This window comes from Thalassophryne amazonica, chromosome 14 (assembly GCF_902500255.1).
Source record: "Thalassophryne amazonica chromosome 14, fThaAma1.1, whole genome shotgun sequence".
Lineage (NCBI taxonomy): Eukaryota > Metazoa > Chordata > Actinopteri > Batrachoidiformes > Batrachoididae > Thalassophryne > Thalassophryne amazonica.
Window position 1 is genome coordinate 10,736,322 of NC_047116.1, and position 17,793 is coordinate 10,754,114.

The window sequence follows — 17,793 nt, forward strand, 5'->3', positions numbered from 1 at the left end:
CATTAGCAATCAAGCCATGTATTTCGCCTGCAAATAATCTGCCTCAGCAGCTCGGACTGCCGTTTTGGTAATTAAGATCATTTTTTCTAATGAGAATACTTTCGAGTCAGTTACGACACGATTTTATCAACAACTGCTTGTATCGTCAAGGGTGGGGGGACAGCAGAACCTGCATCTAAAGTTGTACTACCAGAGCTGCATTTAAATAAACTGATTTCCCCACCTGCATTCTGCAGTGGCTGATTAAACGTGCTTCCACCCCTGTTACCACGGTAGGCGCCACGCCCACCTCTATCATTGCGAGGGGGTCCACGCCCTCCAAAGCCACCATTTGGGCGGTTGTCATGGTAACCATTCACAAAACCATTGGCACGTGTGCTATCCCAGCCAGGCGAGTCTTCATGTGGAGACAAAAGACAAGAAACAGGTTTATAGGTATGTGAGGAAGTTACAAAAATAATATAACATTTCTTTGAAATGATGGTCTACAAGCACACAGCATTTCCCTGTGTGAATTTTATGACGCCAACTTAAACCATGACCGTTTGAAGTTTTAGATCTCAACTGAGTTGCAATTACAACATAAAAGTGTAACTGAAGTCACTCATAGCATCTGCAGAAGAAAATGGATGCCGTTTACACTTTTTTATAAACTTGGGGTAGGATGGACTGACTGTAGATAAAGACCTATTGGACCCTGTGTCTGTCAGAACAGGACATTTACCATAACGATCCACCCAGCACTGGACACTGGCTGTGTCATCATCCCCATCTGTGGTCACGCAGTTAGTTTAGGGTGAAAATGAGGCTGGTGGTGGTGGGAGGGTTGGAGACTGAAAGCTTCATGGCAGGGCTAACTATGCAGCAGAGATGATGCTACTGCAGTCTCTGGGAGTTTTTCCACTGCAACAGGAACACAAACTGCAACTTCTAACCATTAGAACTGACACGAGTTTAAGATGTGGTTTGCTTTTCCATCAGCTTCAGTGGAAACGGCACCACACATCTTAAAATGGTGCAATAAAGCAGTAATCCTGTTTTAGGTATTGTTTGTGTGTAGTACTACTCAGCCTTTCCTGGCAAATTTATATTTTTTTCATGCTTTCCAGTTCATGTTGTACACTATCTATCTATATATTTTACACACACATACATATACATACACACATGCGCGCGCTTTGTCATAACAAGGCAGCAGTGACAAAGAAGTATTAAACCATTGGTTTTGGGCAGTCAGTCTTGCCAACAAGACCTGGTTAGGTCCATCAAGTACTACACATGGAAATGGGAAGCTTGAACTGGACCATTCCACTTCAGAATATGACACTAGCAGTGGAAAGCACCCACAGGAAGATCATGCAGAACTGAACCAGCTTGTCTGAGATTCCAGATTTCACACAACCATCACTGCACAAATTTCGCACCAAATTCCTGAACTTGGACTGCTGGGGGGTTCCCATGATGCACTGAGTGTTTCTTTCTCTTTTTGCTCTGTATGCACCACTCTGCATTTAATCATTAGTGATTGATCTCTGCTCCCCTCCACAGCATGTCTTTTTCCTGGTTCTCTCCCACAGCCCCAACCAGTCCCAGCAGAAGACTGCCCCTCCCTGAGCCTGGTTCTGCTGGAGGTTTCTTCCTGTTAAAAGGGAGTTTTTCCTTCCCACTGTCGTCAAGTGCTTGCTCACAGGGGGTTGTTTTGACCGTTGGGGTTTTTACGTAATTATTGTATGGCCTTGCCTTACAATATAAAGCGCCTTGGGGCAACTGTTGTGATTTGGCGCTATATAAATAAAATTGAAATCATTTAAGTCAAATTTTGCACAAGCCCCATATATCTATCTCTATTATTGTCATTGTACATATATACACAACAAAATTTGTCCTCTATTTAATCATCCTAATTCGGGATGGGACCAATCCGATCCCGGATTGGTATCAGATTCCAATACTGACGTAATTCATGCATCAGTAAAAACCGATCCAACTCGCAATTTTCAGATACCAGAGCAGAGCCACTGTGCTGAAATGTGTGCTAAAAAGTTAGCACCTTCACTGTCGCAAGGCTGTAAAATGCTACAAAAGCCAGCTCAGCATGCAGCCAAGAAAAAGTCTATTAAAATCCTGTGCGTGAAAACCTCCGCGTTTCCAAAAGTTCAAAGTTTGCGCAGCACGAACACAGCGTGAGAAAGAAAGATAGACTGAGGGAGAATGAAAGCGAGCAAGAGAGAGAGGACATTGTAGCTGAACTTTCAGGTCTCCTTTAAGAAAATCCTCATAAAAGCATCAACAATAATAATATTATTAAAGCAAACAGAGCTCTGGTATCGGATCGGAAAGTATCGGTATCGGCAGATGTCCAAATTCAGGTATCGGAATCGGAAGTGAAAAATTGTGGATCGGTGCATCCCTAATCCTAATTAGTTAGGCAATCCAACCACTCAGAGCAGTGGGCAGCCACAGTCCAGCGCCCGGGGACCAACTCCAGATGAAGAGACTCTGCCTTCAGGGGCAGAGTAAGAAACAGACCCTAAATAAGCATGGTTTGATTGTGGAAGGAAACCCACGCAGACACAGGGAGAACATGTAAACTTCATACAGAAAGATCAGGAAGCGATCCCACGACCTTGCTGTGAAGCACCAGTGATAAACACTAAGCCACTGCGCTGTGCAGTTTGGGTCATAAATCAGTTAAGATTTTAAGCAACACCACTTTGTGGAAGCCATCTTGAATTTCCCATTAAGCTTTAGTTTGTATAGTGTTATATAATAGAAAATAGCAAAGCTTTTGAGCTACCTCTAAAAATTAATTTATACAAATTTTACAGAGCATTGGATAATTAGGAAATTCATCAATAAGACTTCTTGAATGTTTTAACAATTTAAAAATGCAGACAATACAAACAAAATGTGGCTGTCCCTGGGTTTTACTGCAGTTTACAACAGGAATCTCTTACTCAGCAGCAGAGCAGTACAGCAGGTAACTCAAGTCAGCCTGCATCGTCTCAGTTCACCCAGCTGTAAATGGGTACCAGCCTCGCCCGGGGAAGTAATCCGAGTCCAACTAGTATCCTGACTCGGAGAGCCATACTCGTCGCCTTCATGCTCCAGAATCCGGAGCCATGCACCAACAGACCCGAGTCTACTGAGCAGGGATATCCCTAGCCCACATCACATTGCGTGCGGCGAAAGAATGCATGATGGGGTGGGCCAAGTTTGCTTGTTAGCAGTGCCACTGACAAAAACTAGGATTCCTGTCCTTTTTTTTGATGAATTTTAAGAGCCCTTTTGTGGTTTGTGCTGCACTCAAACATGTTCAAAGGAGTGTGTTACGCACTGCAGCATTCATCCCAAAAAAAGATGCTTAACTCCAGATTCCACTGATGATGCCATATATACCGAGTTTACAGTTTGCTCAGTGCTTAGTCTGTAAAAGCTGTCTCCATAACAGGTGGATGACAGTTTGACAATTCTGAGCTGAGCACAAAGTACATTTATTGTGACTCTAGCAACGCTCTCGTGACAACTATAATGGCAATGGAAGGGTAAATACAACTAGATGTTTTTGTCCCTCATAGTAGTTTAAAGTTTACACATCAAATTTTCAATGTGTACTGGCGCACATTTTCAACTTTGTTAAAAAAAAAAAAAAAAAAAAAAAAAAAAAAAAAAAAAAAAAAAACAGCATGACTAACCAACTTCCCATTTGGCTAATCAAAACTTCCACCAATTGGTTTTCCACCAGTGGCTTTCTGGTCAATGTCTAGCCCTGTGCATCAAAGTATTGAGGCAAAGATTGTGAATGCTTATATATGCAATTTCTTAGCTTTCAATGTTTAATAAATTGACAAACATTTCAAATACCTTTTATGTTGTCATTATGGGGTGTTGTGAGTAGAATTTTAAGGGAAAAAAATTTCATTTTAGAATAAGGCTGTAACATAAAATGTTGAAAAAGTGAAGCACTGAATACTTTCCAGATGCAATGTACTTCTTGGGTCCAAAGCTGCGACTTAAATTGCTATTGAGGTTTACTCAAAATTAGAGGCGTGTCTTCGAGAGGGGGGGAAAAAAAAAAAAAAAGCAAAAGTCTTACATTGGGGTGGACCTCATGGCTAAAGTGCATCCCTGAAATAGTGGTAAGCAACATAACATTCAATTCCTGAGCTTGTGTGCCTGAGTTATTCTTCCTAAACTCATGTCACTCTAATGTACTATCAAAGACCAAAAAAGAATTAGTGATCAACTAAGGCCTTGGGTCATGACATCTAAAAACCTGTAATTTTAAGTCTCACATCAAATTCCACTTGTTTCTCATACCAGAAACTCACTTATCTGACAAAAAATAAATAAATGAACATAAATGCACCAACATCACACTGGATAAACAAAGCCAGCATTGAGAAGGTAAGTAAGCACACCTTTTCAAAAAGCTTCAATGTACGTGATCTGTCCCCTTCCCACTTAGGCTACAACTGAATGTTTACCAAACACGTAACCGCCTCTTTATAGAGAAAGAACTTTCATATCATGCTTTACTGAATTAATTACAACATACAATCTGTTGAAATGATTACTTCTGTTGACTCTACATAATAAACGTACAATTGCATTTCTCATGTATGCGCACGCACACCCCCCCCATTTGTCGTCTGTACCAACATGACAAACCTGTCATGCAGCAGCTTCTGAGATGGCAATCTCACAGCAACACAAAAACCAGGGTCTTCAGGTTAGCATGCACACAACTCCTGCTGTTAGTGGATTTGGTTATGATTTAATGCAGCAGTGAAAGAAGCAATGTCTGCAGAGATCAGTCATCCAGGTCGTTCAAGTCAGATCAACAAACGTCAGTTCCTTCAAGTTTCCCTCTTCATTCATTTCTAGTTGGAGTTGAGAGAACCTCAAATATTTATATTTACTGGGGTTCCCGATGTCACAATGATGCAAGATGTCAAGAGTCACCAGAGGTCACTTGAATTCAGGTGTGAGCTGCCTGTTTTTAGTTTCATTTTAGAGGTATGGCTGATCATTGAATCTTTGTGCTGTCTATAAAAGGATAGACTTACAGGCAAAACTGGTCAGGGTCCGTTCTGGTGTGGCTGCTGCTGTCCTGCAGCAGCCAGTGTCTTAGTTTCCATTACCTCCACAATTGAATTGGAAGTACCAGAGGTGCTAAACTGAAAGCTGCATGTTTGGCGATGTTTGATGTGACAGAGTTGATGCTGCTGACATGTTTTGAGTGTGGTTCCTCCTTTGTCTCTTTCAGAGACCACACATGCAAGGAAAGGCTTCTCCAAGACAGACTATAAAACCATTAGCGGTTGATGGCTTCCTCTATCTGTAGATATTGTAGATCAGGGAAGAAGGGTCAAGATGGTCCAGAATTCCCTGAAAACTCAGAAGTCATTTTACACATGATGAGGACTTGAAAGTCCAGTGGATAAACTCAACAGTGAAACCACCTGCCGAGGCAATCAGCAGCAAGGAAAACCTGAACAAACTTTGCCCTTCATGGCACACTGTTGACATTATATAACATTTTTCTTGTAGTTAATGATGGAGTCGCACTTCAGTGCTTCACACTAAAGGTCTGAAAACTGATTATTTCACTGTGACATCAGTGATACCACAGACAACTAACATCCGAGTCTCTCAATGTGCCGAATAGAACTAATGACGCTTTCTGGATGAACATCTTTGGGGAACTAAACTAGACCAGCTGACCTGACTCAGCTGACGTCAATGCAGTGACTTCCACATAATTCTTGGGGGGGGGGATTTGTGGAACATATTTGGACACACTAAATATATGGATTATTCAAACAAAATCACTTTTATAGACATTTTCTTTCCAATAAGATGGGGCATGGCTACATTAGCATTTCCAAATCAATTAACTGCCTTGAACAATAAGCTGCCTGACAAATTAAAATAAAAATAGTGTTGGAGTGATTTTAATTGATCAACCATGATAGATTATTTGCCTCAGCAAAAATCTACTTGAATTCTTTATTTGGACTTTATAAAACAACAGAATGAGTCTACTTTCAGCAGAGCCACCAACATATTGATGGAGAGCGAGGACCAAAACAGAAATTCCTTTAGCAATGCTAAAGTTTTTTTTTTTTTTTTTTTTTAAGATTTGGAAAGTTAAACTGTTCAGATGTAGCAGGTGGACCCAATTAATTTGATATATTAGACATTACCGAATAAGAAAATACAGTCAGCCATCCCTCTAATGGAACTGTCAATAATGCAATCAAATAATTAGAAATATCTGCCAAAAATGCAACTGTAATCAAATCCATTTCTTTTAGCTTCTCCCATTTTCGCTCAGGGTCACCACAGTTGATCCAGTTATTTGGCACAAGGTTTGTGCCAGAAGCTGTTCCTGATGCAACTCTAAACGTACGAGAATGAAGCATAGGTGGCCATGAACCAAAGACATTTTTAGTTAGAAGGTAAGAGTGCTAACTGCTTGTAGTGTATACACCACCCCCACCCCCCCAACAAAAACACTGTCATTAGTAAGACAGCCGCTAGTAGTGATGCAACAGAGTCCAACTAATCATGCATCAAAAGTCAAAAGGAGCAATTTTATTTGCAAGCCTAGGCACAGATTTATGGTGCTTTTGAAAGTAGCAAAAATAAATAAAATAAAAATTCAAATAAATGTCAGCTGTGTTCAAGTTTCAGCTATAGATTGATAAACTCTGCCAACATGCAGGTAGAGGTCAAGGTATACCACATCTGTTTCGCCAACCACCACTGTAGGCATGGTAAAAGGCAAGCTCTTGCGAGGCCAGTCTTGGGTAACCTAAGCAAAGGTAGGGAAGCAGGCTATAAAAAGACTCGCCCATCATGACTGGCTTATGCAGTATGAGTGTTAGGGCTTAACTTTACACTAACAGTTACCAGTCTTACAGTCATCCCATCCAGGAGGATAGTTATTGCTGTGCTGGCACTCTGCCTGCCATGGTTGTGGAGACTGCTTAGAAGAAACTTGGGGAGGGTGTAAAGTAAAAACAAAAATGGTTATTTTGCATCCAAAATTCACCAATTTAACAGCAAGCATCCCAGCAGAGAAAAGCACATCAATTAATGAGCCCATGATTAACAACATTAACTGTATTGTGTACAATATCTACACTAGCCCTCTCCCCCTTCGCACTGGCTTTGCTGGTGTGTAAATGGCTATTTCATGCATCTGGAAATGCAAGTTGCCCTCAGCGAAAGCAGACAGAAGGGACTTACAAAGGTTTACTGGTGCCACTGAATAACCGCACTGTCTACCAGCGGAATAAGCATTTCCTGCTGTGGAATAAGAAAACAGCAAAAAACGAGAAAAACGTCAAGTGTGCAAAGACAAGAACTGTTTTGCTGCTGCAAAAAAATATTCCATTATTTAACTGTGTACATCAAGCACTGTACATCTTGTAAACTGTAAAATACTCACAACCACCACCCCTCGCCAATAAAATATAGTTGAAACCCACCCACTACCCATATTTGCCTTCATCAGAGCAGTCACCTTCTTTATGTGACAGACTTCAGTCAAAGAAAGAAAACAGAAATGTAAGAGGTTGAGAACTTTGTGTACAGCCTTGAATTGGGGGGGGTAGTAATAATGGCCTAATCTCTTACAGTGCAACCTTCCCTTCTTCAGTGGTGTCAATATAAGTAATCATGCAGAAAAGCCATAAAGACAGCCTTCTCTCCTGCAGATCACCATCTCAACATACTTTACCTGCAGCAAAATTTAAAATAGTCATCAGGTGTTAATAATCAAAAGGGCCAAAGACTGCCTGAATAACTTCAATACTTTTCTCAACTGTACCTTTTACAATGCTCTGATGGGCATCAAAGTCACAGAAAAAAAAAAACAATACAACTGAAACCAATATTTGTGGTCCAGTTGCAGCTCGCAGCTTTAATGTTGAGGTTAAACTCACCGTTTTTGGAGGCATCTTTGTTCCTCAAATGAGGTGGAATGTAGCGTCCTGGGTGGAGAAATAGCAAGTTATGCACAACAGACAAAAATGCTTGTATGCAATGAAACTAATGCTTTGTTTTTAAAAACCTGAAGCTCAAGATACAGGTCACCGAAAGTATGTTTTAATCAACATATACATAATGGCATATCTGAAGGCTCCAGCACATACCTAAAATAGAATTATGAAAAATTTACATCTCACATGAGGGTGATTCATGTTACACTTGGCCTTCAAACATGAACTGGCCATGCGATTTATAATTGTGTACACAAGTATGAATTTACTGTAGAGTATGGATTTTAATTATAGCACACTAGCCACGGGAGCATACCATCTTCAGCCTGCACTGGCAAATTATCTGCAGCATTTGATGCTTTTAAACACATCTTCCACCAATGAGGCCTCCACTATGAGAGCAAATTTTGTACTTTTAGCTTTTTTTCCCTCCCTCCGCTTTTCATGGTAACCATATTCACTTGTTAATTTGGCACAACTAACTCCAGAGTGATAGAATATCAAGACTGTCTAGAATGCTGCAGTGTGATCCAAGAGAATGACCATTTTCACTTAAAAACAAATCAGTGAATAATATTTTTATGTCAAATAACATTAATTTACAGTGATTAATTATGGAACTCAAAACCCATCTAAAAAAGTAATCATGATGAATTGTACTTCCTGATGCCGCTTGACCTTGCCATTATACATGCCACAGGAGTTGAGCAAAAATCAGCATTATGCCAGAATAAAAAAATTACACATTTTTTTTAAAACCAGCGTCAATGAAAAATGACACCAAATAGAGTTTCTAAAACATTTCTCTTGTCCCTCTGCTACATACACAAGTCAAACACCTATTAATTACTTTTCTTATAGAAGTAACTCTTTGCTAACTCTCAGAAATATGTGAAGTATGTGTGGTGTGGGTGAATCACAGACTTTTGCACTGAGACCTCCATTTAAACCTTAATAGTTAAACACAGCTAGATCTCTTAAACATTCAAAACTAAAATGCTCACAATTCATTACGTCATTCATTCATTCGGTGCCAAGCAAAATTCATGACATCGTTCCAAATAAGCTTTAACATTCAAAAAGAAAAATTCTAAATGAAATCTGCCATAGTTAAACAAGATTAAGAGGAGTCACATTGTGCACAAATAATTTTTAATCTTTTACACTTTAATGTGTTTGATGTTAAATGTTCAAGCTCTCTAAAGTCCCATTTTCCCCTAAAGACAATCTGCTGATTCAAGCAGCATTCAGGCCTGATGCAACTTGACTGAGAACTGACATTTTTACCTCACTTAACCCCAGTCCTTCTCATATAGTGGGGGCGTGGTGCGATGGTGTGTGTGTGACCGCGGGAACATGCTTCCCCCTCCCCCCACTAGAAAAAAGTATAATTACACATCCACTACAGTAGATGGCAGTGGCACTCATTGTCAGAGTGTGCACAGGGAGTATTGAGGACTCTAGCATAATGAAAAGCAGCTCTATGTAGGGTTTTTTTTTAGTGCTTGGCGCCACTGTGACTATGGCGGGAGATGAGGAAAAGCCGGTGTGTCTTGCGAAAACGTGACGAATATTGCCAGCAATCATCCCGCTTTGTGAATGCTGCTTCAGTAAACCAGCGAGCACCATTAGCATCATAGCAACCATAGCAGAGGAGCTGAGCAGCAGTACATGGTCTCCATGCTGGATTATGCAAGTGCTGCAAAAATAATAAAAATCAGCACAAATTGTTTTATTCATTTTTGTTTTGTCTGTTAAAGTATCGTATATACTGTGCTCCTGAGTAAGTGTTCTGATCAATTTGAATTTATTATTATTTATTAATTTTATTCAATTTTGTTTCAGTCACATATGGCAATCGGTCAAAAAATGTTTATAGTTTCAGGATTACATTTTTTTTCATTTCAAGCAAAGTGATGCAATTTTTTTTTCTGTTACAGACTAAAAAAATAATATTTATTCTTTGCTTAAATTTGATCTAAAGTTCTTTCTTGTTTGTTTTCACTAATGTTAATAAGGATACAATGTTATGCAGAGGTGTTATAACAATTTTATGGACAAATGATACTATTTATCGTCATGGCAGAGAGTGTGTGCGGGGCGGGGGGGGGGGGGTTTCTTCTTCCTTGCAGGGCGTAGCACAATAACTGAGAAGCACTGGTTTACCCCAAGTCACACGTGCCCATGATTACTATTGAATTATGAAAACACACATGCACTGCAGCCATTGGTTGCATTCAAAATGTTTATGAAGTGCCATATTTGTAAAGTTCACAGGTTACAGTATATTTACAGAATAAGATATTTCAGTAACTGTTTTGCATGAGTGGTTTTCTGCTCACTGCTTTTCATTTCTCAGTGCAAATCAGAATTTGAGGCTTGCTTCCCCCCCTCAAAAAGAGTTACATATCCAACTGATTAATCACAAACATTTATAATTAGACCTAAAAACCCTAATTATTTTGTGACTGTTCATGGCAGTTGCATCCTAAAGTAAAAGTAAGCATGGAAACCCCACAAAGCACAAGCTTTTTCCTCTGGTCTTTTGGCACTGACTACAGATGCATTTAAGCAGGGCCACATTTGGTTTGGCCTGTCTTGGCAACTGACAAGCTTTCTGAAAATTAATAGTTTGCTTACTAGTAGTCTGAAGGAGTGTTTTTTTTTTTTATTGTTAACATTCTGAAATGCAGTGTTAGATATAGAGTACTAAATTCCTATAAAACAATACATTTAAGTGTAATGTACGCAATTCACAAGTATTTATGTTTTTGACCATGGTCCTGCATGTAGATTCATTTATGGACCTTCTAAGGAAATAATTTGGGTATTTGGGAAGGGGTTATTCTTGGAACCCTGAAGAGCAGCTACTTATTTTGTAATGAGTGGTTCATTATGCACATCGGCTGGAAGAGAAGTTTTTGTAATTTTATAATCATACAAGACCTCCTTAACTAGTGGCTTTGTGTGTGGTTTAGTGGTGCATTACTTACTGCCAGTTCCTCCTCCTTGACCATCAGCAGAGTTTAAGTCTAGGACAGCAAGCTGAGAGAGGGCAGGAAAAAAGATTTATTCACAGAGTGGATTTGTGCTCCTAAAGATTGGAACATTGTTGGATAAATAAGTAAAAGCTTTTTAAATATTAGCATTGTGTGTAATTATATCTCAGCACCATGAAATTATTACAATTTTATTTACGACATGAAGCTTTGTAAATTTGTTATTTGTGTGTTTAAAATGTTAATATACAATTCAATTTGATAGATATTTTCCTTTGCCCAAAAAAACAAACAAAAAAAAAACAAGCATTTAATGCAGTCAAACTTTGCGTGCAGTATACAAAAAAACAGACATCACAGTTCTGAAAGTATCAGTTTAGAAATTTGTATTTATATATGGGGGAGGGGGGAAAGACATACACATAAGGAACCCTACTCCATTGTTTAATTGGTGTCAAGCTGACCAAATTTCTTTAATACTTCAAGGATATTTACTCTGAGCATTCCACAGGGCATAATGAGAGCATTCAAGCATACCCTAATCACAATTTTTGTTTTATTGCTTATATATTTCTTCAGTCTGCAAGTCTGAGTTTTCTATACTGTAAGTAGGTCCGAAAGAAAGGGCACATGTAAAATCTACAGATAACATGCGAGGTGCAAGCTATGCATAGTAGACGGTGCAAAATTAGAATATGGACATCAATGACATTTGACCTCAGTTCAGTAGATTAAGAGACCCGATGGATTACCATTACAGCATCAGACTACTTTGTCAGTGGCTCTTGAGATGGTGCAAAATTAGAATATGGACATCAATGACATTTGACCTCAGTTCAGTAGATTAAGAGACCCGATGGATTACCATTACAGCATCAGACTACTTTGTCAGTGGCTCTTGAATGACATGAGCATCAAAAGTAGTAGGCATTAAAAAAAAAAGCCAGTCTCAGTTTTTCTTAATCTAACCTTACACTGTTTTTCTAAGACATCTCAGTAAATTATACGCAAGTAGGTACAGCTGGTTATCAGAGATTTTGTAACAGGAATGCAAGTGTTAAAAACAACTAACGCTATGTACTATCAATTAAATTAAGTAACAAATCCCAAGATAGACAAAATATAAAGTTATGAGTAGATAACCAGCTGAGAGACTTAATTTAAAGAAGCTGTGATGTTAGTATAATAAATAAAGAATACCGTTAAGTCATTTGAACAACTTGCCAACAATATTTTTTTTCCTGCGCCACGTTTCAGGTGGAAGGCCCGATGCTAGCAGAGCGAGACTGCCGTTGGCTAAGCTAGCCTGCTGCGAAAACACCGGCCGGAACGCTTTCTCGTTTAACTTTTAACTCCAACATGTAGGCTTTAATGAGACATTACCAGTTTACATTAAGTGATAAATTTTCCAAATTAAAGAGAGAGGACAGCTCAGTCTGGTGTATAGGGTTTCTTATTTAAGAAAAAAAAAAACCCGAGGGGGGGCTAACGCCGCCATCACAATCCGCAGCGACCTCCATTTTATTAGCCGCAATGTGCTAACGACCAACTAGCAACCAACCAACGAAACTACGTACGACCACTTAAAAAAAAGACCATTTCTGAACAGAGAAAAGTAAACAGTCAAAAAAGTACTTACCTGCTGATCTAGACCGTGTGTATTATCAACGGCCACATGACTCATAACTAAAGAGAGTAGTGGGGATTATTTCTGAAGAGAAAGGATTTTCTTTGTTAACACGGCCGGCTCAGGCGTTTAACTTAGCTTTTTCTTATCACTTTTTTGTTACCTTTTTAAACTAAATAAGACTAGTCAACGGTTAGCTAGAAAGTTACGTAATTATGTTAAGTTCTACTAAATAAAACAATAATGTTTTCGTTATAAATACGAGTTTCTATCAGGGTTCCAGATGAAACTGTTCCTCCCGGCAGACTTGTCCGTGCTGGAATGAGACGGCGAGCGCTCAGGTAGCGCGAGATATTCTCTCTGCAAGCACAAGACAGCTGCCTGCACAGGAAATCTCGCGATGTTTCACATCTGGGTTTCGTGAGTGCCCCCTCCCACTAATAAAATAAAATAAAATAAAATATAAAATAAAAACACGAGAAAAGGGCATCTAAAAAGTTTGCCGGTTTCAAAAATAGAAAATCCATGAAGTGATTATTTAATTGTGAAAATTATTGCTATATATATATATATATATATATATATATATATATATATATATATATATAAATCGATTTATATATATATATATATATATATATATATATATATATATATATATATATATATATATATATATATATATAAATCGTCGTTGCTTGTGTAGTTGTCCCACACACGGTGCACGCGTGCTCACACAAGAGGGACATGCTTGTGCGCATGTGTACTACCAAAAAAAGGACTCTGCAGCAAAAAAATCTAGAAGTTAGTCCAGCTTTTCATTCTAACTGTGTGAGTGTGCATGTGCGCAGGTGTACACGCGTTTTTGTGTGTGTGTGTGTGTGTGTGTATATATATATATATATATATATATATATATATATATATATATACATATATATATATATATATATATATATATACAGTGCAATGTGCAATGGTACCAAACATATGGAACCAAATTTGCACTCAAAATGGAATCAAATCGCACTCCAAATGCAATGCGACACAAATGAGATGAATAATCCATGTCATGTGACATACAAAGCACCAATCAAATGACAAGCATCCACTCAGCCGTTTTACATATAAAAAAACGTCTCTCTCTCTATATATATTCCAATGAAGGTGGGTCCTTGTGTAAAATGTAAATAAAAACAGAATACAATGATTTGTATTGTAGCTGGGACAGTGGTATGTTTACCACTGTGTTACATCACATTTCCTTCTAACAACACTCAATAAGCATTTGGGAACTGAGGACACTAATTGTTGAAGCTTTGTAGGTGGAAATCTTTCCCATTCTTGCTTGATGTACGACTTCAGTTGTTCAACAGTCCGGGGTCTCCATTGTCTATTTTGCGCTTCATAATGCACCACACATTTTCAGTGGGAGACAGGTCAACTCAACTCAACTCAACTCAAGTTTTATTGTCATATGCACAATAAAGAAACACATTTCCCTGCACAATGAAATTCTTACATTGCCACCCTACACTGAATGCCAAAAAGAAAGAAAGCAATATCAATAAAATAAATAAATCTAAGTCTCAGGATAGGACATGTACATGAAAGATAAATAAGCAAAGTACATAAACATAACTGTGCGGTGAACTACATTCGCAAATTAAAAACATTAAAAACATAAAATGAACATGATCAGGAAATCTCTCTATATCAATAGTGTTCATTCTTTAAAGTGGGGGGCCCGCAGAACAGCTGTTTAACAGTCTGATAGGTTCAAAAGAGTCCTTGAGTCTGGTAGTCCTGCATCTCACACTCCTGTATCTCGTGCCTGATGGGAGAAGTGAGAACAGTACATGCTGGGGGTGTGTAGAGTCTCTGATAATGGAGGCAGCTTTCCTGCGGACTCTGCAGTGGTGAATGCTCCGCACAGAGGGTTGTGGTATCCTGATGATCTTAGACTCAGTTTTTACCACTCTCTGCAGGCGTTTGCGGTCCTTCACAGTTGAGCTGCCGTACCACACAGTGATGCAGGTGGTGAGGACGGACTCAATAATGCAGCTGTAGAAGTAGCAGAGGATCTTGGGTGACATGCCGAATTTCCTCATCCTCCTCAGAAAGTACAGCTGCTGAGCCCTCCTCACCACCTGTGTGGTGTTCAGTGTCCAAGTGAGGTCATCACTAGTTACGTTTACATGGACACTTTATTTCTGATCTGATTGAATTCTATCCAATTGGTGGATCAGATTGTCCTGTTTATTGATGTGGACCCCCAAGTACTTAAAGCTGCTCACCCTCTCCACTTCAAGGTCTCAGATAAACAGTGGCTGATGAGGTCCACTCTTCTTTCTCATATCCACTATCATTTCCTTGGTCTTGTCTGGTTTGAGAGTGAGGTTGTGTCCCCACACCATGTCACCAGACTGTCCACCTCCCTCGTGTAGGCCGCTTTGTCACCATCAGTGATACATCCTATCACCGCGGTGTTGTCAGAAAACTTCAGGATGGTGTTATCAGGGTGGGAGGCGACACAGTCATGGGTGAACAGGTTGTAGAGAATAGGGCTAAGGACACAGACCTGTGGACTGCAGGCAGGCCAGTCTAGTACCCGCACTCTTTTACTACGAAGCCACACTGTTGTAACACGTGCATGGGGCAGACAATAATCAGCCCTGAAAAAGACATTGCTTGGATGGCAGCATGTGTTGCTCCAAAACCTGGATGTACCTTTCAGCGTTGATGGTATGGGGGTGTGTGGGCACTAACACACCATCACTGATGCTGGTTTTTGAACTTTGCGCTGGTAACAATCTGGATGGTGTTTCTACTCTTTTGTCCGGAGGACATGACATCCATGATTTCCAAAAACAATTTGAAATGTGGACTCATCAGACCACAGCACACTTTTCCACTTTTTTACATTTCTGGATGTTGTTGATGTATGGCTTTCACTTTGCATGGTAGAGTTTTAATTTGTTTAACTTGTAGATGTAGCAACGAACTGTGTTAACTGACAATGGTTTTCTGGAGTGTTTCTGAGCCCACGTGGTAAGATCCTTTTCACAATGATGTCAGTTTTCAATGCAGTGCTGCCTGAGGGATCGAATGTCACGGGTATTCAATGTTGGTTTTCGGCATTGCCACTTACGTGTAGAAAATTCTCCAGATTCTCTGAATTTTCTAATTATATTATGGACTATAGATGATGGAATCCTTATGCTGCGTTCACACCGGGCGCGATCAGACGCTACAAATTCGCGGGGGTCGCGTGGCGACAGACGCGCCTCCTTTGCCCGGTGTGTCGCTCTGCTTTTGCTGCGAAAATACGCCCTGGTGCGTCATCAAATAGGAGGAGCTTCCATTCCGCTTGCCGGTTCCAGTTGTCAGTCAAGTTAACACGACGGACCTTGATCACATGGAGTGAGTTGTTGTGGAACGCTGACAAGTGTCATGAGACGTTCCCAATTCAGGGAGTATCATTATTTGCTGCAGGAGCTGTGTCTGGATGACGGCCGCTTTCAGTGGTCTTTTCGCCTCTGCGGGACCCAGTTTGAGGACCTCCTGTCCCGTTCACGCGTGCACATGTAAACAATAAAAAAAAAAAAAACTGCTGCCTGCTATGGGGCTGCTCCTCGCTCTTCCCCCCAAAACTCTGTCATAATTGTGTTTAGAAACCAGTCACCATTTGTTTTATTATACATCTGTGTGGTTAATAAGTAAAATAATCTCCACAGACGATTTGCTCGCGTGCGCAGGTAAAATAAAAATAAAAATAAACTCCACTCCCCGTTGCTGCAGGGCTGTTGCTCACTCCAAAAACTATGTCATAATTGTGTTTAGAAACCAGTCACCATTTGTTTTATTATACATCTGTGTAGTTAATAAGTAAAATAATCTCCATGGATGATTCGCTCGCGCGCGCACGTAAGATAAAAAGAGAAAGAAACTCGGCTCCTGCTGCTGTGGTGCTGCTGCTCATTCCAAAAATTCTGTCATAATTGTGTTTAGAAACCAGTCACCATTTGTTTTATTATACATCTGTGTAGTTAATAAGTAATATAATCTCCATGAACTCCAAAAACTCTGTCATAATTGTGAAATAAAGGACAAAAGAGTCCTGCTCACAGGCTGCTACCAGATACGGGACATGTTCACATCTTCAGTCAAACTCCAGACATCTGCACGTCATTACATATTCAGTCCCTGATTGGTCATCGCGGCGAGACGAAAAAGTTCAGATTTTTCAACTTGGGGAGGAGGGCAACGCTCAAAATCGCTTCATTCGCGTCGCTTCATTCGCGTCCATCGCATCGCACTGCGTGACTTGGCGCCAAAACGTGTCCTTACATAGGGATTACATGGCAACCTGTCGCTGCTGTCGCTCACGTCGCGCCTGGTGTGAATGCGGCATTAAATTCCTTGCAATTGAACATTGAGAAACATTGTTCTTAAACTGTTGGACTATTTTTTTTCATGCAGTTGTTCACAAAGTGGTGATCCTTGCCCCATCTTTGCTTGTGAACGGCTGAGCCTTTTGGGGATAATCCTTTTATACCCAGTCATGAGTGTCCTCAGTTCCCATACGCTTATTGAGTGTTGTTAGAAGGAAAGGTGATGTAACACAGTGGTAAACATACCACTGTCTCAGCTTTTTTGAAATGTGTTGCAGGCATCCATTTCAAAATGAGCAAATATTTGCACAAAAGCAATAAAGTTTATCAGTTTGAACATTAAATACAGTATCTTGTCTCTTTGTGGTGTATTCAATTGGGGTTGTGTGTGTGTATATATATATATATATATAAAATTCTCTTCACACACACACCCCCCCCACTAACCCGCCCCACCAGTTAATAGTGTGTGTGTTCCTCAAGCTCAGGTCCCATCTTGCATCCTTTACTATGTACTGGACTGTCTCTGGGGTTCATTTGCACACCTGCAGCTTGGGTCCTTTGGGCTGTGTTGGACTCCTGCCTCTATGGATCTGGTGCTCAGGGCTTGTTCTTGTGCTGCCATGATCAGAGCCTCCGTGCTGTCCTTTAGGCCGGCCTTTTCTAACCATTGGTTGGTCTTCTTGATGTCAGCCATTTCCTCTATCTGTTGACGGTACATCCCATGGAAGGGTGTGGTCTTCTATGATATCTCCACCTGT

The 17,793-nt window shown here is 40.0% G+C and overlaps 1 protein-coding gene and 1 long non-coding RNA gene across 8 annotated transcripts in view; one reads left to right on the forward strand and one right to left on the reverse strand.

The window, feature by feature from the left end:
- The window catches only part of ddx3xa (DEAD-box helicase 3 X-linked a), a 31,221-nt gene extending 18,246 nt beyond the window's left edge, over positions 1-12,975 (reverse strand). For 2 of the 7 annotated variants that reach the window (XM_034186719.1, XM_034186718.1), the window contains exons 1-5: positions 12,651-12,975; positions 11,006-11,057; positions 7,956-8,003; positions 7,258-7,317; positions 224-397 (exon numbers count right to left, since the gene is read on the reverse strand). In XM_034186719.1, coding sequence (XP_034042610.1) covers positions 224-397; positions 7,258-7,317; positions 7,956-8,003; positions 11,006-11,057; positions 12,651-12,695 — 379 coding nt within the window. In that variant the 5' untranslated portion in view covers positions 12,696-12,975. The remainder of the gene's footprint in view (positions 1-223; positions 398-7,257; positions 7,318-7,955; positions 8,004-11,005; positions 11,058-12,650) is intronic. The other 5 variants (XM_034186722.1, XM_034186720.1, XM_034186721.1 and 2 more) reach the window with 4 other exon arrangements.
- Positions 289-7,397, forward strand: LOC117524903. The gene is made up of 3 exons (XR_004564899.1): positions 289-395; positions 6,731-6,736; positions 7,262-7,397. It is a non-coding gene; the product is annotated as an uncharacterized LOC117524903 (long non-coding RNA).
- Positions 12,976-17,793: the final 4,818 nt, after the last annotated feature.